We start from the raw sequence: 16,359 nt of genomic DNA, 5'->3' as shown, positions 1-16,359 counted from the left end.
TCACTCAGATTTAAACTAGGCAGCACATTGCCGTTGAACAAGAGAATGTTTGAGCTCATGTAAACACAATTGTGTTTTATGGTGTCATCTAAAAGATGAGCGTTTCCTCCAGCTGTATATATAAAATCTGATTTACTCACACACATCCCCATGTTGCACAAAGGAAATTCACACATCTGAACGGCAAACTAGAAAAAGAGGAACACATTCATACTAGGTCATGCATTTTAGTACTTTATTTCTGAGATATCAGTGCAAATGAACACCAAAAATGAAAACATAAAAAATGAAATAATGTTTCAGGTCTTCACATGAAAAAATGAAACACCTTTTTTTTTTTTTTAATATATTTGCTGCTACAAATGTATTTCTTAGATGCACAATGCAGATCTATGATTGTACGTCAATCCCCCACTATAGCCCCGAGCTCTTTCACAGAGCTTTGTTAACCAGTAACAGAAAAGAAAAAATCACAAAAATATTCAATGCACGTTTATTTTTCACACATTTTAATCAACTTTCTCAACAGCCTGTGGTTATTTAGGGACTGTTCATATTCTAAACGAACCTCTCTCTGTGATAAAAAAAGACCTATTTTAAGACTTGACATTTTCCCCCATCACCAGTAGGGATACACAGGTAGTTCCCATGCGTCTGCATGCAACAGGCAGCAGTGAGGAGAGTCAGACATTATTACACAACACAGCGCAGGATAGATTATCATTTACCACATAGAGACACATGCAAAGAACAAACCAACCAAAAAAAAGATGGGCATAGCATCCTCTGCCTTTGTATGTACACTTGTACGCATATAATTCATATTTACATATCAGGGCATTAAAAACTAGGGTAATATCTTTTCTTAAACATTACAAAATAGTCATCTTTCATACTGAAAGTACTATTTACACAAATATATTTAACCATTGTGAAAATGTATTAATCGAAGAGACGTACTTCATAGATATATGTATTAAAAAGATCACAAGACTAAATGGATAAAGCCGTGTGTGAAATTAACTGAAAAGAATACAGTACAATCCAAATAAGGAGCTAGATACCAGATATCCCTCAAGACACCAAACATGTCTTGGTGATTGTTGGGGGGCAGGTACACATATCCAGCTGCTTTGAAAACAAAGATGTACCTGTGGCCTTCTCTCAGTTATCATGCAATTCTTTTGACATTTTATGAGTTAAGAGACTGCCACAAATAAAAAAAAAAGATGTTCATAAACCACAACAGTTAAGAAATGATGAAAAGAAAACCCACAAACTGTCAAATTCTCAACGGATAACAATACTGACTTTTTTATTACATGCCATTAAATTATTCTGAAAAGGACACCGAGGGCTCAGCTTCGACAGTGCAAACTCGGGGTGCTCCTTTTTATGAAAACGGAAAGAAAAAGCCATGTGCTTCACACGGAAAGGTTTGTGTGCATGAAGAACAGTGGTGCGGGTTTACCCAGGATGGCAAGATACGTTTCTCAGACACTGCAGCCTTTTAACTGTTGCTCTAGAAACCTGTTTACATACAGTTGCTCAACTGTAAGCACCACACACACACGCTCTGTTGACCCATCTGCTCTAAACTGCATAATCTGCAAACAAATCAGCCCGAGCTCGCACTGTCGAATATTGCCCTTAAAAGTTGAATTTAAAAAAAAGCATAATTCAATGAGTTGTGACTATTCAAACCTCCTCTGATATATTCTTTACTCCTTGGTAATTATACCACACCAGGAATCTCAAGGAAAAGCAAGACAAAGCATTCATCATGGTAGGATCCTCACTGAAGCTATTGCAGTGTGAATATTGTTTTCAAGGTCCTCCTTAGAATGAATTTATCATGTACATTGTTGTAATAGAGCACTGTGTCCGCCCCAGAATGACTTCATTTGGAATCTTATCTAAAATTGATGGGACTTTGTCTATCTGAAAATGTTCTGATAGAGAAAATAAATAAATGTCCACTGAACTGAGCGCTAACATTTTTGGAGTCATCAATAATAAATGCCGCCTGAAATGTTCTTTCTAAATGTTTTATGGCAGGCAACAAAGAGGACATGGAAAAGTGATATGTGAACAATTTAGATACAAATAATAGCTGAAGTGTAAACCAAGACCAAATTGTGAAGGACTTCATAATTGACAAAATCAAATATGTGGTGCATGATAATCACTGATGGAAAAAGGTCAAATTTGTGACTTTTGGTTTAATCAATTAGACATTTTGCTAAGATGGACCTCTTTTGTACCATTCCATTAGCTTACTAAAATTGAGAAACTGATGCAAATATGCATTTTAATTTGAACTTGCTCTATTCCACAAAAAACAAACCAAAAAATTCATTATTTGTTATATGTTGCATCAAACCAATTTGGCAAGTCATTAAAAAAGGAAAAAAATAAAAGATGAGTTTGATTCCATTTTGTATTTTTCTTCAGTTGATACAACTTCTATTCAGATGATTGGCTCAGCCCCTGGCTCTCATGGCTGTGCTTGTTGTTGTGGGTCGGTGATTGTGGGGTGGAGCTCAGACTATGTTCATAGGCATGCATGTCACTGATTGGCTCTTCTTTAACTCTGATCACAGACTGGGTTTCCTCTGTCTGATCCCTCACCTCCCTCCTCAGCTGAATGCTGCCCTTCTGCAACATGTAATACAGGATGGGGTTGGAACGTGAGAGCCGTGGAGAGTCCAGGTTTGAGTCACAGCCCTCATCCTCCTCCTCCTCATTCTCCTGACTACTCCATCGCACAGGGCTCTCAGGCTCCTGTTTGACAAGAGTAGGAGGGTCCCGTTTTTGAGTGACTGGCCACGGAGCCGGGTGGCGGCTCCAGGGGCTGCAAATAGGGCTGTCACCTGCAGGGGGGGTGGGCAGTGGTCTGAGATTACTCGGAAGCCCTGAGTTAAGGGAACCATGGGGGTGCCAGCTGGGCATGTGGAGGAAGCTGTGATTATGGGAAGGCTGAATGAGGATGCTGCCGTTGGCCTTGCCATTGGACTGCAGTACAGAAGGACTGGGCGTCCCCCGGGGCTGCTGGGACAGCTCCTTCAGGCAGTTGTCAGAGAGCAGCAGCTGTTTGAGCACATTGAAGCCTCGACTCTCTCTTGTAAGGGTTTCACTTGGGGGGCTCCTAGGTGGAGCCTCCTCTTCCTTCAGACTCCTCTGCTGTGCAGGCTCTTCCTGAACAGCAGAAGAGGCAAAAAAGTTTGTGTCATTGTCCACTGCTCGAGGAGAGCTCATATTATTCAAACTATCAGTCCGATCAGAGCAGAGGCGTCTCTTCTTGGGACTGGGGCTCGGGTACTCCCTCTGCTCCTCTTTAACCTGTCTCGGCTGTGACTCAGTCTGCATAGCAGCACTGGTGTAATAGGTAGCAGTCTGTTGTTTAAGCAACTGGCTGAGGAGGCCATATTTTGCTATGACCTCTGCAGGCCGTGGTTCTGTTTTAAAGTTCTGTTGATCGGAGAAGGGACTACTCTTCTCATAGCTACTAGGTCTCTTTCTGCCATTGGAGTCCTCAGACATGGCTGAGGACAGCCCCACCTCCTCCGTAATCTCCGTTTTGACCTTAATGTCCAAAGGGGGCCCATTGGAGCTGTCACAAATGATAGAAGCACTGGGGCTCTTCTCATAGCACCCCCCTGCCATCTCCACACTCCTCCTTCCACTGCCGCTCGGTCTATCTTTGCGGTTGACTGTAGAAGTAGCTGAGCCTGTTCCAAGAAGGAGCTGAAGCACTGTGCGCCTCTCCAGAAGGTTCTCGATCTGTGATGAGGGAGGAGAGGCTTCCTTCTGACTGAAAGGTGTGCCACTGCCTGAGGGTCTGTCGGAGAGAGGAGTGGTGGTGGTCCTATGGATTGGAGCATTGAGCCTTTCCAAGAGGGCAAGAGGTCTGCTGGCATCAAGCTCCTGACCCACCCCTTTGCTGGAGGGGATGGGAGGGGAGGAAGAAGCTGTGCCACACTGAGCCAGATTCTGTAACAGTTTACTGGCACTGAAGGCAGGCTCTGAAGCCTTCTCAGCGGGGAAGGCTTTAGACTTACACAAATCCAGTGGGCTGGACTGGACATTGGGGGAGGGGTATGAGTATGGGGATAGTGCACTGCTAGGGTCACGATTAAGTGGGTACAAGGGCTGGGCTGGAGCTACAGGTCTATCTAAGGAGCTTTTTGTCCTGGTCTCCTCCCAGGGCACCAGGCCCTTTGTTTGGCCTCGAGACATGGTGGCCATAGTAATATCAAGTGGCAATTCCTGGTTACCTACGCTTTTATTAGCCATCTCATTATTTCTGCGTTCAAGAAGAAGATGCATGAGTGTGAGCTTAGGGTGGGATTTCAGGTCTGGGTTTGTTTCAGTCTCCTTGTTATTGGACACCTTTGATCCTGATGGCTCTGGCTTCCACTTGTTTATTAAAGATTCTGTTAATTTGTCAAGGGAGGATGTAGAGATAGAGGAGGAGGAAGACGAAGAAATAGCTGTGGAAACAGAGGAGACAACAGTAGAGGTTGGTGAAAAGGTTGTGGTGGAGGGGTGAGCAGAAGCTTGAGGAGAAAACGCAACTGGGGTTGAGGAAAATACTGTGGTGGAAGAAGAGAGGGTAGAGGTGGAAGAAGAGGAGGAGGAGAAGGTGGAAGTGGGGGTGGTAGTTTTGGGCCCTGTACTTTGTGTATGAGCCCGGTTTCTCATGGAGAGGTCAATAGGAGAGCAGCTTGAGTAAGAACTCTCTGCATCACTGCTGTCCTTGGTCAAGCTCCTCTCCTGGGTGGAGCACTCGCTGTCTGATGTAACTGAAGAGGAGCCACTTGGTGGCAGAATGCCACAGCTGTCCTCCAGGTGCCCATTCTTGGTCAGCTGCTTCTGGTTGTTGTGGTTGTTGAGTAGCAGCAGCAGCAGACTGCTGCATGTCTGGGGGGGACGGGTTGGACGTGAGTCAAAGCCTCGCTTCTCCCTAGGTGTTTGGCTGTGAGTGTGGTTTGGAACATGTGGGGGAGTGGGTGGGGAGCTTTGGCTATGGCCATGCAGCAAAGAGGGGCTCTGTGGACTGGACAGGGCTGTTCGAGGGAGTGTTGTTGTTATTGTAGTTGTTGTTGTCATTCCATTTTGGGTTGTTAAGGAGCTTAGTGTGTCTGGGGCTCCAGGCACAGTCCCTCCCGCACTAGGTGGCCTTTTGTCCTGGCCATGCTGTTGGTTTGCCATGGCAGCTAGTCTCTCACTGGCAGATCTTCCTGAAAGCTGGGCTTTGAGCGCATGCTCTCTGGAGTACTGCTGGAGATGGGCTTCACTGGACAGCAGCAGGGCCAGTTGACTGCAGGCCACACTGGGCTTGGGTGAAGGTGCTGGACTGGAACGAATTTTCACCATGTTGGCCACAGCCTTCAGACGCTCGGCACAGGACACTGATTCAGCAGTTGTAGGAGCAGATGGAGGCGTGGCACTGTGTGCTGACCGAGGAGATTCTGGTGGTCTATCCTGACTGTGCCCCCGGCGACTGTAAGGTGTGTTGCTGTGATTCTGAAGCTTGCTCTTCCTCATGAGGCCCTTCAAGCGGCTTGAGGCGGTCCCATACACAGGAAGTGGCTCTTTGTCTGCAGGTGGTGCCTTGGAGGGAGAGGAGCACTCACTGGGAGGTTTATTAGACTGCTGAGACATTGCCACACTCTGAAGCCGTGAGCTGAATGACTGAAGCAGGGAAGCCAACAGGGTGCTCTCCCCAGCATGAGGGGACCCCTCTAATGCTCCATTCTGCAGGCCTCCCCCTTGGCCATTCAGCTCCATTGGGGGGGAACTCAACCGCTGGTTCCCTGGATCATTCCAGGCTCCAGAGCGCAGTAGACGGGCCTTCTTCAGGTGCTGTGAAGAACCTAGTGTAGGCCCATTGGTTCCAGCTTTGGGGGCTGTGGGGCCATGGTTGGGCAGTTGGAAGGGCCCACCCACCTTGTCACCCTGCTCCTGGTTGCTGTGGGCAGCCTCAGACCTTCCACTAGCCGTGGCCCCTGGCCCGGCTACCACTGGATGCATCAGTAAACCTTCCAGATAAGTTAGAACAGCTGAATCCTTGTGTGTCTCAGGGCCAGGCTCCTCCCCATGAGTCATGTTCAATACTAGGATCCCCTCGTATGGTTCAGCACTGCTACTGGGAAACAAATATCCACTAGGTCATCTGGTTGACAGTGGCAAGTACTTAGTAAATACCAAAAAGAGGGCAGGCAATTGCAGAGTTTGTCTGCAGGGGACTGAAGGATGCACCGGCCGGATGTGATCCCCCTCTGTATCAGGCACAGTCAGCACTATGGTGAAACAGCAACCATGGTTGGAGGCAATCTGGGGCAGGTGGGCCTCCCAGGCATTGTTTTATGCCTTTAAACACTGCAGGATCCCAGAAGGCCCAGGTCCAGGCTTATGTGAGTAGCAAGCAACGAGTCAGCTGGATTTCACCACAAAGATGTTGACACATTCCGTGGCTGTGGCTGTTTGGGATGTCTGTCCGAAGGCCTGGCTGTGGTTCCGTCAGTGGCGCCTTTCAGCTTTGCAGATCTCACATGGGGGACCTATGGGAGTAAGTGAGAGAGAACAGAGGGAGGGTGGGAGGGGGAAAGAGATGGTTGGGTGGAGAAAAAGAGGAGAAAAAGGAGAAACTGTGTGAGAAGCAGGGATTCGCACAGCACTATATCACATTCATTTCACCACCTCGTCTACCATCTCTGTTACTTAGCAACATTTCAGATTGACTGCACACGGCTCCTTCTCCTCTCTGCACTCTCCCCTTGCAGCCACCGAACAGACGACAAATGTAGATTAGGCCTGATTGGATCCAAATTGAAAATTCAAGCCCACTACCTTGAAAACATTCAGGTCTTGAGCTGCAAGCCCCTCACAGCGATGTCTTTCAAAAGTGAAGGGCCTTGTGAGAGCTGTGAATAATTTCTTATGCAGCTTGTCATTTCAGTGGATTATCCCCCCCCCCCCACAACTACCTCCTGCTCCTTATGCACTTGAGCAGCATCTCACACGACGCAACCCTCGGTCTACATAAAGCAGCAGCCACCTACCCACATGCATACAAGTTAGCATTTAACCATTCATGCCTAGATGCAAGCATGAAAATAGGAATGGATACATACATATACATGCGTACTCTACATACACAAAGCATGTGTAACCTAACCTGGTTCCTACTTAGTGTCTTTATTAAACACCTGGCCAGCTGTGAATCCTCCATGAATTATTTTAAAATGAACAAAACAAGAGCAAAACTGCTTAATTCGAGTCTGTTCATGGGTGTAGTACAAAAGCAGCGGAGAATCCCAGCAAGGATACAGCTAACAGACAAGCTGTACTTGACTGTCAAGTGTGTTTTAGTGTGTGTGTATTGAGGGGTGGGGGTGGCTTAAGGATCAGGTGCACCTGTCACACCACACCACTGTCAGGAGGGCAGAACCGGTGACACTGGGGTGAGCATTGTGCCAGTTGCCATGACAGTGTCAGCAGCACTGCCCTGGGAGACCTCTGCTCTGAACCCTGTCAGCGTGGTTTCCGTGGATACAGGACACCTCCGACAGTCCTGGCCGCATCCCATAAAGGTTAATTAATACAGAGTTTCCACCTCGCCTCAGCTGCTGTCCGTGTCCTTTCCCGATGCCGTCCTCACCTTTGGTGTCCGCTGAGTGGACCAACATAGCAGGTCACACAACAGGACAGCAGCCCTTGATTATGACGAAAGGCCATGGCAACCCACGCAGCCACCAGCCTAAATACTTCACAGAGAGTAGTGTAGCAAGGGCCAAAAACAACAAGGCAGCAGGCTTCTAATCAGGCTGAAATCCATCCTTGTGGCCAAGGTCCACAGGTTGTCATGACAGTAAGGCCAACAAGGTAGCACTTTTAATGCCACCTTGAAAATGAGCTGGGATTAGAGACTGGAGGTTTTAAACGTTTTAAGTTGATCAGTGCACAATTAAGTCTGAGTAGCAGTAGGAAAACAATCAGGTTAGCAATTCTAACAACCAAAAGGTCCAAAGGTCGATGAGACTCTTCAGACTGTGCCACATTGTATGGAAAAGAATGACTTAACTGGGACAGGCCCATCAGCGTCAATTACAGTTCAAGGCCATTTTTAAGCTGATGACCTAAATCTGACAACAACAAAAGCCAACCTGGTCATACGAGGCCATCTGACGTCTGCTGTCATGCTAATCTTAGATGCTCAGGATTAGGGCTATTTTCCCGCCAGCGAGCTTAACGCAATTATAATAGAATGCTCCGTAACACCACGTTTGATCAGCACTGTAAACATGTACAGGTGTTTACCTTCAACATAGCATGGAAAAGTGACTAATATGCCATGATATAGCCCCCCCCAGTTAGTGAGAGAAAAAATGTAAATGGGAAAGAAACACTGACACGCTTTCAACATGAGAAATTCTGCTAATCTCTTTGCTGCTGGCACTGAACCTTTGGAATTAGGGTTGACCTTGTCTATGTTTTTGCCCAAAGAAACTTCAATACAGAGCAGACAAGGCAGCACAGGGACACGATGACATGGCACTGTATTAGTTTATATACACCAGAGATACTGCCTTCACTATCTCGCATTAAGTACGAATAACTCTTTAAAAAAAGTGGAGACCTTCAGGCTCTTGAGAGACATGTAATGACAGAGCTGGTGTTAAAAAGCCCTGCTACAGCAAGGGCAAGAAAAAATATGTTCTGTTCAGTGACAGAGCTCTGTTAACAAATAAATGACCTTAATATGTGGAAAGCTGTCCTCTATACTGAGCCCCTAAAGCATACAGCCCTCCTCCTTTCCTCACTCTGAATGTGTGATGTGCATTACTATTACATTATCTCCCCTGGTGTATACATTGAAAATGACCTTACACATCTGTTAACATGTCATCTCATTGGTGGTGGCACCCAAAAAGCCTGACCTCAACCCCCCTCCCCCACTGTGGGACACCACAGCACCAATGAGCTGCTCTACGGTTTCTGTGGTGATTATCCATTATCCTTGACAATGTCAGCCAATGACAGAGCAGGCACCATTCTAAAGTGATTTTTACCCCTACAGTCGGCCACGTACATGTGAGTGGGAGGGAAAGTGATGGGGAGGGGTGAAAGCTTCATCATCCCCTGGCTGGTGGACTCTTCATCTGTTTCTCTCTCTCTCTCTCCCTGTTTCACTCCTCTTGTACTTAAAAGACACCAGGAACAGGAAAGGTCACTGCACTTTCAGCCACTTCCGTAGATATGTGGAATTACCAGTAGGCTGACATAAAAATGTGCCGATACAGATGTCACGGATTAGATCTCCTTAGACGTGACCTTGATTCCCCCCACTGACCTCCAGATTATACCCACTCCACCACCCACTGACACGCAGGCACGAGCACACTTGCTGGTAACACAGCCTCTGTTTTTTTTTTATTTTTTATTTTATCTTAAAAAAGTGAGTTCCGAAATGACCTTCATTGTCAGGAATGGTAATCCATTTAAGCCATTTAAAATGTATGAGACCAAACAAAAGAATTAAAAAGGGGAAGAGCCAAAGGAGCGGCAGTTAAAGTCAAGGTCATTCATGCCGCCAAGGCTTTTCCACTTGATGCAACAGCTGGTGTCCATGCAAAGCTCTGGGCGTTAATAAAAAGTGACAATGCTGCCCGAGCGGTGTGTATTACTAATGTCTGACACCAGCCTGGCAGATGTGTTCTCCCTGCATTTAAGGGGAGTCAAGGTTAAAGGAATTTAAAAGGAGAGGCGATGCCTAAACACTATTATATCATGTAATCTGCAGCCCAGCCCTGCTGCACATACTCAACGGGGTAGCTCACTTACACATGCGGCGTGACCGCTATTTGTAAATTCAATATGGCCTGACATGATTAAATAAGACAAAACATAAGCTACCTGACCAAACGCAGTTGTTGCAAGCCTTCCACAAGTGAACGAGTGCACCAGAGGAAAGTTGAATTAAAAGCTCTTGTTCACCTTGAGAGAGGTAAACAAGAGAATAACATGCTAGCGAACAGCAGGAGAGCTCAGGCAAGAAGATGTTTTTGCAGATAAGTCAATCAGGACAAAATAACAGTGAAATGCAATACACAGACACATGCACGCCCACACAATGAGAACTAGGGCACTCTGACCCACTTCTTAGGATGCATTGACCAAACAAGTCATGCACAGCACACATGCCTCCATGTGCGCACACAGAAACCCGTGGATGCACCCCGCATAAAGGAAATGTGATACAATAACGCTGAGAAGTCAGACCTCTTGTGCTAAGTAGCACAGGCAATCCACTGGGGGAAAAAAAAATCATCCTACTCAGAGCACTTGAATGTGAGGAACAGTGTGTGATGACTGAACGCTAACATTTCAGACACGGACAAAATGGGACCGGAGTGCTCAAGTTCTTGGCCTGCATCTGGCCTTGGATGAGGAGCGCGGGGGCGGATTTTAACTTCATCTGTACTCATCAGTACAAAGAGTTCTTGGGGTTGAGAGAGAGCATAGAGGAATTCATGCACACTGATGAGTCATCTAAGCAGTTCAGAGCCCAGCTGACCGGCAGAGGACCCAGCCAAACTAGCCAGTGCAATAATGATATCACTGCACTGTATCACACACCGGGACCATCTTTCCCCCCCACCTTACACGCCCAGGCTTGCATGGATGTGCTTATAAAAATGTTTGTGTCGATAGTAAATATTTGTGTGCCATTTGGAAGACCCACCCAAGGGCCATTTCCTGAGTGGCTGAAAATTACTGCATCAATTAAACACACACACACACACACACACACACACACACACACACACACACACACACACACACACACACACACACACACACATTCCTTCTTAATGAGCCGTGGCGGCCATCAATCTATACCTGATTCATTTCTATTGGGCTCTGAGGTAATCTTCTGCTTACATCGGCAGTCCAAAATGGTGCTCATTTCCCTCCCGAAACAACACACATTTTCCATTTGTAAACACTGGTGCTGGAAATAGGAACAGCTGATTGCCCCATGGCCAGCACGCCAAAAGGCAGCGCTAGGCTCTTGAAACAGACTGCAGTGGTGATGTCTGAGGGAAATGGGCCACTTTGCAATTGAGATCAAATGTCCCACTGTCAGGCTGCCCTGAAAGCTGGATAAAACCACCAAAAAACCTTGGCCTTTAATGAATCATTTCCATAATATCCTTGGCATCAGCCCTAAGAAGGCTATTGCCGTGAGTCAGCAAGATGTCTGCCTTCATTGGGTTAAAAGACTACTGCTCTTTTTCTTTTAAGTGTGAGTAATTTTGGATGGTTTGAAGTAATATGGTGTGTGACAGAGGTCTAAGTGACAGAAAAAAAAAAGAAGCGGACATATCTCTGCTATCATTTTGCCTTTCATAATGCTCCCATTGACCTACTTTCTAGTTTTTAAATCATCCTAATGCTCTGAGTGAGATTGGAGAATGATATTAAAGGGTACAATGGGTTGTGAAGGGACATTCCATTAGAATCATCAGAATTTGTATTTTTTTTCCCCCTCTCCTTTTACTGAAGTAAGAATACAGTCCATTTCAAAGTAACATAATTAAAGAAATCATTTAAATCAATTGGATACATTTGACCCAATAAAGTATAAAACAATTATGTGTAACCTTTTCCGAGAAAATCTCTCAAGCAGCACAAATCCAGTTGGCAGGGCAGAGCTGAGTACATGCCAATGAACAGGAGACTTCAATAAGATTAGTCCTACACCTGGCCCTGATACTCGACCCGGTGCTCACAGAGCAATAGCTGGTGCAACCAACAGAAACTGCTTCACTCTAAATATTTCTAAACAGTCTCAGAATCTAAATTAGCAACCAGGTACATAACCAACACCTCCTTCCAATACAAGTTTGTTACTTGGCAATTAGGTGAGTGTGGCGCGTACCTGTCCATATCTCTGTAAGCTGAAGTGGTGATCCGACTTATTATCGTCCAAACCCTTAGATATATTAAAAAAAGGGACACAATGCAGCGTTAAAGTGAAGATGGCACAAACACCAACTATTGGAGGATGAAGTACACGCCCCGTTAAGAGTTACTGCAGCTACCTGAACTTTACCACAAGGGTTTTTTTTGTGACGCTGATGATACAAAAAAAAAATATGCCTGCCGTTCTGCAAGCCCAAAAGTCCATGTACCGCCCTGCACCCTGTTGCAACACAACCTGAAGAAGACCAAGGCATATGCTTCAGACAGGCAACCTCTGCTGTCTTATATTATTACAGGCCTCATATGATTGCTCTGCAGGCAAAACACCTGATAAACAATTATCAAGATCAGATAACCCTATTCATTAGACCTATTACACATATTATAATGGCATATTTACCATCACTGCCCGGTGGGCTACGACTTTTCTTCTGCAAGGTCAAAAAGACAAATACAAAAACAAACTACTCGAAACGAGGTGTGCTACAGCTTTAAAACTTCCAATGCGCCGAAACATAACGATAACGCAACACATTCAATAGCTTTGTTTGTACGCATTTGGTATTGGAATGGAAATAACAACAAGGAGTGAAGGATGATGACAATGACGAGGAGACCAGATTGCCAACTTTTGATCAAGGTAAAATGTGTCACCAATGTGTTACCATTATAAAAGAAGCACCAGCAAAAATCACATTGTTACTTTTGTATTTTTCCCACAAAAAAATAAATGTAAAAGTAAAATCAAGGCTTGTATAGCACAACGTCTGTGAAAATAACCCCAATGGGACCCATGTTGAACAAAAGCTGTAACAATACTCTGCATCTCAGCTCAAAACATGAACGAACACTTGGCAATAACGGCTGAAAAAGTTAGTAAACTTCCCTTAACATCACAACAAAGTTATCTGCCAATATAAAGATGGAAAAGAACATTTTACAATACTGACTCTGGAAACATCTGCCTCTCCTCCCATTTCTCAGAAAAATAAAGCTTAGCATCTGCCATAATAACAAGAATTCTTCTCTTGAAACATTTTACTGCATATCAGTTAAGAGAATGAGTCAAATCTACTGGCAACTACTGAGTAGTTCGGTATTATATATTGGTATAAAACTATTCAGACAACATATCCTAAAATAAGTCAGTTAAAAAAAACATCATTTAAAGTCTGCATTGCAAGAATCAGAGTAGCATGATATGAGAAGGTCATAAGTCATTTCCATCTCTACAAAATGAAGGGATTCATTGACCTAAAAATGACTTCAGTCTGACTTTAAAATACTGTCAACTTGAAGGACTCTTATCTTTGTATCATAACCTTTTCCAGGCTTCACAGAATCCTTGAGCTAGATATGAAAGATAAAAAAAAGAAAGGAGTAAAAGCATGTATTCAAATAGACATAATTACATAAAATACAGTTTCCTCCAAGGTTAAATACATTAGTTGAAGTGTGACATTTTCTACAAACTCTCTCCGTACATGCTTAAAGTCTTTTCTTTATGAGCTCACCATGATCTCCAACTGAACCAGAGAAAAATCCATATCTTTCAGACACGAGGGCAAAACACACACTTTATTGAGCTTGACCTCCTCCTTGTATTTAAGCCATCCCCTCACCATTAATTCTTAAAAGCTAACAACACAGTACGGTCTGCAGTGCTTACTGAAAATTACCATGGTAACTTGAGCGCGAGAAAACAAGATACAAGGCTCTGTCTGAGGTGTTCTTTGTCTGTCCAGTATTTGTGAATGAGCTTTGGCCAGGAACAGAGATGTATATATTACCCCAGATCTTTACATTACGACCTCCATACTATTACAACCACCAGGTATGTGTCCGATTGTGTGTGATTTGAAAAAAACAAAAACAAAACATTGTCAAACAACCGTTCTCAATGGATATAACAAATGGATTTTAACAACATGAGAGAGTATTCAGGTGTGTGGTTCACAGGGAATATTTATCTCTGTGCATAAAGACAGGCGTGTGTTAGCAGGCCTCGCCTATGCATTTAGATCACTGGCGATAACCACCTATTCATGCTGAAATAATCAACCTGCTTCGGGATCTGACTTGGATCCTTTTTATAAAAACAGGTGGACTGATAAAAATGTGCTTAATCAACTCCAATGGTCAAACTCTGTCAGTGAATGGAGGGCTAATGATGTGGGCCAGACGGGGAACAAGAAGGGTGCGAAGGCGAAAGTAAATGGCGGGGTATATTAACGTACTTACTAAGTCAATGTCACATACATTATGCAAGCAAAGTGTTGTACATAACCTAGATAGTCTTTTCGGTAAGAAGACATGTTGCAGATCCACAAAAACAATCCAATACACACTTGTAACCGATTAGAGGACTATGCTGATTGGATGAATGACTCAGCCAGGCTCCTCTTTGGGCAACGTATTATAAATAGTGCAACGTGAGCAGTAGCTAGCAACATGGTGGATGAGGCGCATGTGCAAAAATCAACCATCTTTAACACAAATGTGTTTAAATGGTGCAAACGGAGAAATGCATAGACTTTCTACACAAGTTTTCAAAATTGAAAAAAAGAGATCGCAATTAAGATCACGGGTCACGATAGCAATACGCAGACAGTGATAATACTTTTTGGCCAGATTGCCAGCGGAGAATATATAAATTACCAGGCCACAACACAGTGACACAACTGACAAGCTGAACCGATCAGTGTAATTGGCTTTGAATTAAAATTTCACAGTGAAACACATGTTCTGGGCTGAAAAAAAATAATAATTTAGTCTTCCATTACATTATCTGCCTCAGTCAGCCATGACAAAAGTAGAGGGGTGGATAAACACAAGTATTGTATCCAAGTCAGTGGGTCTGAATTCTGGTCATCATTACTCAAACTACTGCTGGTTTCTAACTGAGCAGAGGTTAATTGCAATTAATTGCCTTCACCTGGCAGCCCAGGTGTAATCAGTCCCTGATTGAACAGCGAGAATGAAAACCAGCAGGGCTCTGCAGCCTGAAGACCAGAAGCGAACCATGTTTCTAAATGAACGGTGTGATAAAAAATGAACATCATGAAAGGGGATAGACTAATTAAATTTTGCAAGGTTTGTTGTGGCTTTGAAATTGATCAGGTTGCCTTTACTGCAACCAAGAGAGAAACACACACCGACTGTCAGCCTAAAAGCAGACTAGTGCGGGGGCCAAGGCTCGCAGGAAATGAGTCCGTCTTCCCTCAGTCAGTCATTGACTATTAAATCAGACAGAGAGAGATAGACAAGGCCAGCACCCAACTGCAACTGGCCTATTACTTCGCTGTAATGAAGGAGATGGAGAGGACAGGGAGAGCTATCTGGTGGTAAACGTAGTAAAAAGTTCTCTACACAGTAACAAAACAGGTCCAACGCTAAGCCGAATGCTTACACGCATATTCTGCTGTGGTTGGAGGGTGAACGCAGACACACATCATGCTCCTGTACCTTGTCATCCTTAGCTGTGGAGGCTGATACAGGTAAAGTGCAGTAATCAATTTGCTCTACTGGCAGGAGTGCTCCTTTAGAATACTAATCAGGCCTCAGCCCTCCCCTCTTCCCTCATTCTCGCCATCCCTCCGCCACCACCGCCCCCCCCATCTTCTGCCTTTCTCCTTCCTCGTTCACCTTTCTCATGACTTGACACCCCCCCAGTGCCCCAGACCTGACCAAATGCTAAAGGAGGGCGGGCTGTCTTCTGCACAGATAACTGCTGCCACTAATCAAGCCTACGTGCACCGGGGCGTGGGATTAAAAGAGCTTGCACAGCTTGACTCAGGCACTGAATGGTGTTAGCGCGCACACATACGCGCACAGGCAAACACACACGAGGTCAAAATAAAAAACCTATAGGGAAGCCGGCGGCATCTCGTCCTAGAAACACACACATGCACACGAGCCTCAGACGAGCAAACAACACAACAAGGTCAACTTAAAAGCTGATGTTAGGTGAACATTCTCGGGCTATAAAAGAACACACACAAGAAGATTAAGATCTAAATTTACTCCGCCAGTCAAAACGGGACTCGGTGGTGAGCCACCTATCTCTATCTCTCAGAACACATGTCACGCAGGGGGCTGCAGTGTTGTGCGCATCTAAAGCGAAAAAGAGGAACAAACTCGACTGTGAATTGACAGGGCCTTAATTCCCGTCCTTTTTCTATTTGGAGAGATGGCTTACAAGGGGGGGGGGTCTCTACACCATATCAAACACATACCAGAGTTGCCTGGGGGCTGTAACAAAGCGTCCTCAATGTTACACGGCACACATACACATATACAGGCAATAGGAGAGTGTGTGTCAGAGGGAGAGAGAGAGAGAGAGAGAGACAACGCCACCCTATGCAT

General features: G+C 44.9%; 1 protein-coding gene across 2 annotated transcripts in view; it reads right to left on the bottom strand.

The window, feature by feature from the left end:
- Positions 1-213: 213 nt before the first annotated feature.
- The window catches only part of nrip1b (nuclear receptor interacting protein 1b), a 38,644-nt gene continuing 22,498 nt past the window's right edge, over positions 214-16,359 (bottom strand). For both annotated transcript variants that reach the window (XM_037119576.1, XM_037119575.1), the window contains one exon: positions 214-6,566. In XM_037119576.1, the coding sequence (XP_036975471.1) occupies positions 2,467-6,111 (3,645 nt within the window). In that variant the 5' untranslated portion in view covers positions 6,112-6,566 and the 3' untranslated portion in view covers positions 214-2,466. The remainder of the gene's footprint in view (positions 6,567-16,359) is intronic.

The sequence above is a fragment of the Acanthopagrus latus genome, chromosome 13 (assembly GCF_904848185.1).
Source record: "Acanthopagrus latus isolate v.2019 chromosome 13, fAcaLat1.1, whole genome shotgun sequence".
Lineage (NCBI taxonomy): Eukaryota > Metazoa > Chordata > Actinopteri > Spariformes > Sparidae > Acanthopagrus > Acanthopagrus latus.
This window is presented reverse-complemented; position numbering and strand designations above follow the sequence as displayed.